Source organism: Helianthus annuus, chromosome 14 (assembly GCF_002127325.2).
Source record: "Helianthus annuus cultivar XRQ/B chromosome 14, HanXRQr2.0-SUNRISE, whole genome shotgun sequence".
Lineage (NCBI taxonomy): Eukaryota > Viridiplantae > Streptophyta > Magnoliopsida > Asterales > Asteraceae > Helianthus > Helianthus annuus.
In genome coordinates, this window is record NC_035446.2 from 90,968,590 (window position 1) to 90,978,752 (window position 10,163).

General features: G+C 40.9%; 1 protein-coding gene across 1 annotated transcript; it reads left to right on the forward strand.

Annotated features, from left to right (window-relative positions):
• The first annotated feature begins 6,577 nt into the window (after window positions 1-6,577).
• LOC110881628 (proline-rich protein 36-like) lies at window positions 6,578-8,023 on the forward strand. The gene has a single exon (XM_022129831.1). It carries the CDS (start codon window positions 6,578-6,580, stop codon window positions 8,021-8,023), a length of 1,446 nt encoding a protein of 481 aa, XP_021985523.1.
• Window positions 8,024-10,163: the final 2,140 nt, after the last annotated feature.

Below are 10,163 nucleotides of genomic sequence, written 5' to 3' on the forward strand. Positions count from 1 at the left end.
CTTCATTCTTATATTTATTACTCTTGCATTTGTATTATGAAAGCAAGGAGCCAAGGAATGTGGACCAGTATTTAGCAATGTGGTGTTATTTTGCGAAACTTATTATGCTATATGATGTTATTTACTAGTTTGTAATTTATTTCGGTCTAATTATGTTGATTTTGGTAAACTCCTGTTGATATTGCAGTTGTTGATGATATTGTTTATGTTTAGTGTTATGATTTGGCAACATTATTACAGTAGTTTCTAATTTACTCATGTTCATATTCAACATCTTGTTTTGACCGATACTCATTTTGGTCACAGTCCGTTTTAACTCAAAACAACCCATTTTGGCCCAAACCTGGTATGACCCGTCACCTGTCAACCCGACCCACCGTTTTTGCCAGTATACAAAATATGTACTAACAAAATATATGAATTTTCGAGGGCTGTTTGGACTAAGTTTGAAGTCATGACTAATTTTTTTTTTTGCTCTGGATTCTTGGCAACTGCTGGTTACTTATGTTGAACAACTTACAGTGACCAAACGGATTTGGTGTCTTATTCAGCGATTGGTGTTGGCTGCTACTGTGTATTTTATCTAACCAGATTATAGATGTTGTCCGTATGAGACTTATGGGGCTTTTTTTAAGCATTCTATGAGATAGCTTTAAGCCTGAAGGCTGTTGGTCTTTATGATCAGTTCATTTAATAAACGGAATGGCTTTGTTAACTGTTTTGTTTAACTTGAACCGCCTGTGGTTTAAGTTTAGCATAGGGGTGTTTGGGATTCCTTTTCAACTTCTCCCTCTCAAAAGTCCTTCTCAAAAGCAATACGTAAGAAATCCATTCCTGACTTCTTCTCTTCTCCTTTTTGAAGGCATAATTAGCTTCAAAAGTCCTTCTTTCATGGTGTTTGGGATTCCTTTTGACTTCAAAAGTACTTCTCAAATGGTGTTTGGGATTCCTTTCCTTCTCACAAGTCCTTAGCTCCAAAAGTCATTTTCAATAGGAATTCCAAACACCCACATAGTTTTGTGGTTGTTGGATAGTTGGCTACGGGAAGTTCCCTTTTGTTAGGCGGTAGCTGTTTGTTTTTGGGACGGTGTTCTCTTCGGGGTATATCCCGTCCCGTGTGTCCCAATGCCTTAGGTTGTAATTATTTTTTTGTTTATAAAGTTTCTCGGGGTACCGTCCCCTTTAACTAAAAAAAATGTGTACTACATTTGACCCAAGGTAGACAAACCCAAAACTAAAGCTCAATGGTCAGTCGTTTAACTTTAGGCTGGACGGTATGGGGACCGTCCAGCAGTCGTCGCCGTCCCCCTCTCCATGCCCCCCCCCCCCCCCGCCCCCGGTCGCCGTCCAGTCATCGTCCTCTCCGTCGGAATTTCGACGTCCAGGACGGAGCAAAACGTGTGGCCCCCCCTCTTTCTTCTCGGCGCCGTTCCGTCACCCCATCCCGCCACCCCCGTCGCCGTCCATCCCTCCGTCACCATACCGTTCAGCCTTACCAATTCATTTATTAACTGAACTGGTCAGTTAGGCATTTCTAATAACCAAAATTTTCAATTAAAATGTAAAGTCAAACCAAACTAAATCATGCACACACATATTTTGTGGGATAGTAAACTCACTTAATGTAGTATTGTTATACAATATAACGAGTTGTGTCTGGGTTAACATGTTTAATTAAACGGGTAATCCAAGTTGACTTGTTTATCCCATTTAAGTAAAAAAGCCGATACAAAGACGGCATATTTATGACTTTGTCACATTTTATTACAATCCACAAACTCAATTACAACTTGATTATTCCTTGTCAACTTGTTTAATACGTTTAGATAATTAGGTTAAACAAGTTCTACTTAATTTACATGAATTTAAGTGTGTGCATCAAGGTTGATATTTTCTCAAAATGGCAAACACACCCAATCTTAAATCTACACTATTTGTTGGGACCACATAGTAGGGGCACTATGGTAAACGCGAAACGACAATCTTTTCTGAGAAGGAGGCGATGGTTGCGAAAACAATGGAGACAATAAAATCGTTGGGATTTTTATGGTTCAAAAATAGAATTCCATATAGAGCTTTAAGGTAGAAAGATTTGGGTAATTTTGAATTGTAAGCTGTTGTATGTTTCTTTGGCGCTAGTGTCTTGCTAGTAGACCTGGCAAACGGGTCGGGTCGGGTCATGGGTCAAAATGAGTTTGGGTCGAAACGGGTTCGGGTCAAAGCGGGTCAATTAAAAAAAGGGTTGTTTTGGTTCGGGTCGAAACGGGTTCGGGTCAGAACGGGTTCGGGTTGGAACGGGTTCGGGTCGGAACGGGTTCTGGTTCGGGTCAGAACGGGTTTCGGATCGGGTCGGGTTGGTTAAAATTTTTTTTTTCAGCCCAAGATTGCAACCAATGGTCAAGTTGTTGATTTACCTAATCACTTCAAACTTGTGACAATCCTCACATTTACAGGTATCCGTACAATTAATTAATATTCAATTTATGCTAAATGACTGTGCTCGATTACAACTGTGATTAAACTGCTTTCTGTTTTCTGTTACATACATACACATGCATCACATTTTATACTGTCACTCTATTTATTACACACAAACATTAGTGACAAACTTGATGCACAAAGCACAGTTAGCACAGTGAGCGGATAACCATAAAGACATGTTGACAATGCCAGCACTTAAACAGACAATGTTTTTGAGGCCAGTATGAGCCAGAGATAGAATATTACACTAGTAGGGAAGTGAGGACCATAAAACTGCGTCACTAGGTGATAGTTATAGTGTCGGGAAGTGCCTAAAACACACTTTAAATGCAGAATTCTGCACTTAATAACCAAAATTCAGCATTTAATAATGCTACTAAAGTGCAAAAACTTGGCAAAATAGTCCTAGATACTTTCCAAAGTGTTGGGAATTAAATGTGTCACTAAAAATAACATAAAAGACACTTTATGGATTAATTTAGCACTTTAACGGAACAACACCCAACCGAATAACTGGACTTTACCCGGAACACAAAAATATTGCCAAACACATTGTTTTTACTTTTCTGAGCTAGTTAGGGTCCCCGAACACCCTAACACACTTTATATTATACAACACTCATAATACACTAACTTTAACACTTTAATCCTAACTAGATTGTAACTATACAATTGAAAACCAAGCCCATACCCCCTCCCCCCTCGAACCAGTTGTGTGGAGTGGGGACACTCCCATGATTTTTTTTTATTAATTTATTTGGTGTTGTTGTTGGATAAAAGAACACTATATACAATGGTTAATGTTGATTAGTGGTTTATAAGAAAGACTTCAGAGGATCATTATCATTTCATTCACAACATCAAACTTCACTTATCTTGTCTCCTCCTTCTCCTTGTTCGGCCGCCACCATACCACCACTATACCAGCACCATTCAAGTTTCTTCAAGCAATCTCCATACTTCCAAAGGTGTTAGAGATTCTACAAGTAAGTTTGGTGTGTTCGGAAGTTCAAGGACCGCTCTCGTTTTCTTTTATCCATCACTTTTACGCTCTTGAACTCCCCTAGCTTTGTGCCAGTAGTAAGTGACTTAGATCTTCATATTCTTCATATTTTTGTTGGTTAATAGTAAAAAGAATGATGAAATACTAAGAACCCTAAAGAACATAATCAAAGTCTTGAAGTATAAACTAACAAAGTGATGTAGTATGGTTAAAGAAATGATGAAATCATGTTATTCTTATGTTGTTATGATTGTTGATTGTAGTTTACTAGATAAAATGGTATGGTTCATCACATGGACTTGCTAGATCATGTTTAAAGACATGAACTAGCAAGATGTGAAAGTTAAAGATGTGTAGGATGATGAAATCATCCACACACAAGCTATGAACTTGATTACATACATGTTTTCTTGAAAAATAAAGATCAAAATGGGTTGTAAACTTGTAGATCTAAAGATCTATGAGTGGTTTTTCGAAAGAACCAAGTGAAAAATATTAGTTTTGATAACACTTGGATCTTACATAAAATTTACGCATTTTTAAGGGATAAACAAGTGTAGGAACACTTGTGTAAAAAGAAAACTTCACAAAGAAATATTTTTAGAAATCATGACTAGAAGTTGTAAATGTTCAAATCCTTTAAAAATAAAGTTTTTAAGAAACTAATCACATTTTTAAAGGTAACAAGACTCACTAATTATGCTAGTAAGTTACTACTTGCTTTTATAAATTTTTCAAGTTCATAAGTTTATGGTTTATGCTTATTTTTGTCAGGATTGGTGATTAGAGATTGTATATTGTTGGTTGTTAATTGTTTGAATGATTTTACAAAAGAAAATGATATGCTAGTAAGCATGGACGCATCCATTTACAAAGGAAACTCTGCCGAAATTTTTCTAGAATTTCAACACTTAGAAATATTTTTCTAACAAGTGTTTACAAATATATTTTTAACTTGGTTTTCAAAATAAACTTCGCCATGATTTTTATTACAAAAATACTAAGTGCCAGAGGTTAATTTTCGTAAGTAAAATTTGATAAATATATATTTAGAATATATATTTTATACTAAAACGCTTGTGTGATTATTTGATTATTTTGTGAACTAGTTATATTATTTTTAGGGTAAAGATAATATAACTTATGGGTACCATGGAATAACGACTCCAAAATAATACCAAAATTCTTACAAAATAAATATTTGAGTCACGCATTTATTTTTACAACGCGAACGTTCAAATATAACTTATGTATAGTTCGGAAAAATACTCTCATACGTATATTTTTGATAAAGCCTTATTTTGGGAAAATTTATGAAGTGAAATATAATATTTTTGGGAAAAATATGTATATTTTAGAATTAAGATGTTTTAGACAAATGATTTAAATATATTTTTCTAAGTGGGATTTAAAATATATTTTTCGGAATTACAAGTGTGCACGTATAAAAACCCCCATCCTTGGGAAGGAAATACACTTATAAACTAATTAAGAAGTGTGAATACGAAATAGCTGCCTAACTATTTTTCCTAAAAGCAAAAGTCAAGATAAAATAATTAATATTATTTTAGCAAGTATAATATCAAAGTAACGCAACTCAAAACACTAAATCCTAAGCCATGGCACAGCCCATTCGTCTAATAGACATTAGTACGTGTAGGTCGTCACGCAGCAGACCGAGTTTGAGATTGACATTACAGGCTACGCACTTCTGTGAGTTCATGTCACCCTTTTCTCTTTACTGTTTTCAGTTTTATACTTCGGGTGTGAAATACATGCGACAACTATTACAAACATTTATTTACATGGTATGGTTAGCGTAGGGAGGGTTTATACTACTAGATCATGTGAGGGGTGAGCACAACACTTGAGGCCATTAATCCTCGTTGTTAGGATCGAGGGACACAAGAGTGATAAATCTATTTGGGTGTAGCGAGCCCACACCCGTGAGGCCGGGGCGGCCCATAGAGGTGACTGTGTCTTCCAGCCGAAGCCCGGTAACAAATTTGCTAGGTTTGAGTTTCCCTGCACTTCCTCACACATACCAGTGGCTTTGCAACCCATTGGTGATCTCTTTTTCCTTATTGCTACATACCAGGGACTTTTTATTCATACATGAAAGGTTTTTACATACTCACTTTTACATGAACTCGCTCAACTTTTTGTTGATTTTTCAAACTACATGTATTTCAGGAAATCAGTGGATCTGGCAAGGTATGCAATTACGTCAAGCTGCGTAGGGAATAATGATGTCATCCAGGTTTAGGAGGCGTGACCCTTGCCTGGACGGGTTACAAGTCTTAAACCGTATTTCTAGTCAAGTCTTTTGTCGTATCGTATGAACATGTTTTTAATTATGTCATGGTTGTATTTCTTTTTATGTATCGACTTTTTAAAACAATGTTGTTGTAGTAACTTTTAAAACTTAATGAATGGATGACAATCATGTGTTTTAATTCATATAGCATAGTTATGATTATTGCTATGGTATTAAGAAGTCACACCAAATAAACCCACGCTTCCGCAAAAGCCAGGGTGTGACAGTTTGGTATCAGAGCATCGATCATAGCGAACTAGGATTCTTTCTCGAGTCTAGACTATGATTACTAGGGCTCTCACGAAAACATTTTTACATTGCATACACTATACGTCCAGATCCAGGATACAAAACATTTTTACAAATAAAAGGCACAAATACACTTTTCAAAATTTATGGTTCAGTCTTAGAGACTGAGGGAGTTTAGCCTTAGAGGCTAGGAAGGTTTAGTCTTAGAGACTGAGGGAGGTTCAGCCTTAGAGGCTGGGGAGGTTCAGTCTTAGAGACTGAAGGGTTCAATCTTAGAGATTGGGGAGGCTTAGTCTTAAAGACTGGGAGGATGGTCTTAGAGACCAGGGAGTTAGTCTGAGAGGCTAGGGAGTTCAGTCTGAGTGACTGGGAGGGTAGCCTAGAGAGACTAGGAGAACTACTTGTTTGCATTATTGTGACTTACATGTTCATTTGATTTCTTGTTGATATTCGTGCATATGTGTGATTGTGTTACAGACACCAGGGTTTCTTCTTCAGACATAGGAGTATCAAACACAGTAGACCCCATGGCAGTTGTGTCAGATGACGAGATACCATCAGAGGGAGACGTGAACACCTCAGACACCACGAGTACAGATGACGACGATTTTCAGCCGTTCGCGCTGCCAGACATCGGAGTTGAGCCTGCTGATGGCATTCCTGCCGGGGACCTACCTCTTGCGGTGATCCCTGCTCCCATTCCGCTTGCTGCTTTCCCCGTGGCGGATGTGCCACTCGATGTCGTATCTGATGACGACATTGATCTGTTCGAGGAGGGTCCGCCTGAGGACGACTATGAGGGCGAGGCCCCGATTGATGCTGATGTTGTTCTTCCTATTGCTGAGGCCCCTGTAGAGGAGCTTCTTGTTGGTTCACCTGTCCCAGATTCGTTGGAGTCTGTGGCATCTGCGTCTCTGCACGACCAGGGTGTGCAGCATCACTCTTCTGACGCCGACCCCGACATGCCGATGTCAGCTGCACCTGGTCCGGCACAAGAGTTTGAGTTTGATCACGAGGTCGATGATGATTTTGATCAATTCTTTCCCCCTGATTTCGATCCTGACCATGATATCGAGTTTATTCATATGGACCAGCCCTTAGAGGCGCCCGTAGCTCCCATTGATCCGTTGTTTGACATTCCTATTGATTTTGATATGGATCTTGCTAACCCCGAGCCCGTCATGGCCCCAGAGCCTGTTGTTGACCATGACCCCGTTCTTGATGATGCCCCAGCCGTTGCACCACCTGATATGGGTGCACCGGCCATTGCACCTCTTGTTGATGATATACCTATTGCTGACCTACCCGTTGTTGCTCCACCAGTGGTGGATGATCTTGCTGTCAATGCACTTATACCTGATCCCGTACCGACTTTGATTGACCGTGCACAATTCGTTGCTCATATAGATCCTCGATACACTGACACCCACAACGGGTGGATCGAGGATGATGACAATTACCCACCGTTTGTGCTACCTGTCACTCCTCCAGTAGCACCCGTTTCTGCACCCACTTATATCCCGTTGTTTCACCCACACACCACAGACGCCCATCGTACTGATCTACCCATCACGTTCCTCCAGGACATACCGCCACCTCGTCCTGGAGAGGGGTCATCGAGGCAGCCGCCTGTTTCTGTTCCACCCGTGCTGTCATCATCTTTTCCATTCATGCCCCGGTTTCCTCATGTTGCGCCACCTGCTGCACCATCTTTCACACCATCGAGCGAGCCATTTTTGTGGACTACGCCCCCTGTCATGCCATTGTCTGACCCGTACCATCCATTTCATGTGGGGTACACCACGGAGGATATACTTGCGTCGCTGCAGCTACAGCAGGACGCGCTGAGCCGTCGTATTCAGGAGTTGGAAAGAACTCCACGTCCGCCTTGTCACTGTCAGACCCCCTTTGCAGCACCGCACACTCCACGTCCGCTTTCCCCTGATTCAGACGTTCGTGGTTGTTATAGATGACTAGATAGTTCAGACAAGGGCGATGTGGCCCTTAGTCACTTTTGATGTACAATACAGATATAAAACTTGTAAACATTGTATTGTAGTCTTGATTTTATGATAGCTCAATCGCAGTATTCTCATTATATGCGTTGCTGAATTATTTGTTTTAATTTTATAACATGTGATGTTATGTGACTGATGAATGTTATTACGTACGCATATTATTTATTATGACCTGACCTATATGATCATCTTTTAGAAGATGCCTCCACGACGCGACCCGCGCATGCCCACTACTGAGGCGGAACTCCAAGGGATAATCGCCACGGCTATAGCCCAGTATGCAGCTACTCATGCAGAAACGAGTGGAAATGTCTCAAACAACAATGACAATAACAATCCACCCAATGGTAATGTTAAGTCGTTTGAGATATACTACGATACATTTGGATATTTCTAGCACGTCCGCTAATACCATTTGTAAATTCCAACGTATGCGCAAGGTGCACCTACAAGCAATTCCTCGACTGCAAGCCCGTAAATTTCGACGGCACAGGAGGTGCTGTTGCGTTTGTTAGATGGGCTGAAAAGACAGACTTTGTCCTGAGGATGCGCAAATGTGCTCCTGAGCAACAAGTGACCTACATCTCCGGGCTGTTTCTGGATGGTGCCCTATCGTGGTGGAATCTGCAAGTGCAAACTTTAGGTGAAGCTGCTGCTTATGCGTTATCATGGAATGAGCTGAAGGAGCTCATGAGAAGGAAGTACTGCTCACGTGCTGAAATACAGAAGCTAGAGACTGAGTTCTGGCACCTAAGAATGGAGGGTTCTAAGATTGCAGAATATGTTCAGAGATTCCATGATTTATCCGATGTAGTGTCATACATGGTCACGCCCGAGTTTAAACGTGTTGAGCGCTTCATATGGGGATTGGCACTCCAGATCATGAGTATGGTTACCACATCCAAGCCTGCAACGATCACCGAAGCCATAGATCTCAGTGTGGCACTTACTGAGGAAGCTATTCGATTGAACAAGTTCTCAACATCTGAGCCAAAGAAGAAAGAGACTCATGTAGAGTCGTCTGGTGAAAACAAAAGGAAATTTTCCAACTTCAAGCAAGGTACCAGCAATGTGAACAAGAAGGGTGAATCGAGAACACCGGCCCGAGCCACAACCGGTGTCGAAAACAAAGGAAATGGTTACATGGGCACTCTGCCCAAGTGTGACACGTGCCAGCGCCATCATTCTGGTCAGTGCAGACTGAGGAAATGCGAGTCATGTGGAAAGAACGGCCACACGAAGGATACGTGTTGGGCCGGAACTGGTATTGGGCGTGTTGGTAATCGAAACTATGGGAATGGTAATGGAAACCGCCAACAAGGAGGAAATGGCGGAAATGGAAACCGTGGGAATGTTGCGAACCAAGCTGGGAATGGAAATCGCAACCAAAACAACGCTCAAGCTGGAAATGGCAATGGTAATGGTCGTGGACCGGGATGTTTTAATTGTGGAGATGTTGGGCACTTTAAAAGGGAATGCCCAAAGCTGAATCAAGCCCGTGGGAGAGTATTCAACATAGGCGCAAGGGAAGCGCGCCAGCATCCAAACGTTGTCACTGGTACGTTCCCTATAAATCAACGCTTTGCATCTGCTCTGTTTGATACTGGTGCCGATTATAGCTTTGTATCGTTAGAATTTAAGAATATGCTTGGGTTAATTGCTAGTAAGTTAGATGTTCCGTACTCAATTGAACTGGCTAATGGAAAGCTAGTTGAAGCGAATGAAGTTGTCCGAGGATGCGTAATTGAGCTGGGAGAACGCGAGTTCACTTTGGATCTACTACCAGTCGAGTTGGGAAGTTTCGACGTAGTAGTAGGGATGGATTGGTTGTCAAGCAACAAAGCCGAGATTGTTTGTCATGAAAAGACCATCCGCATCCCAATAGAAGATGGAGAGACGATCGTAGTTCATGGAGAAAAGCGTGATACGCCTCTGAGAATCATTAGTTGTCTGAAAGCTAAAAAGTGTTTGAAGAAGGGATGTGTTGCCTTCTTGGCACACATCGTGGATAAAGAAGCTGCTGAGCCAAAGGTCGAAGACATTCCAGTCGTAAAGGAATATCCTGGAGTCTTTCCAGAAGACTTGCCAGGATTGC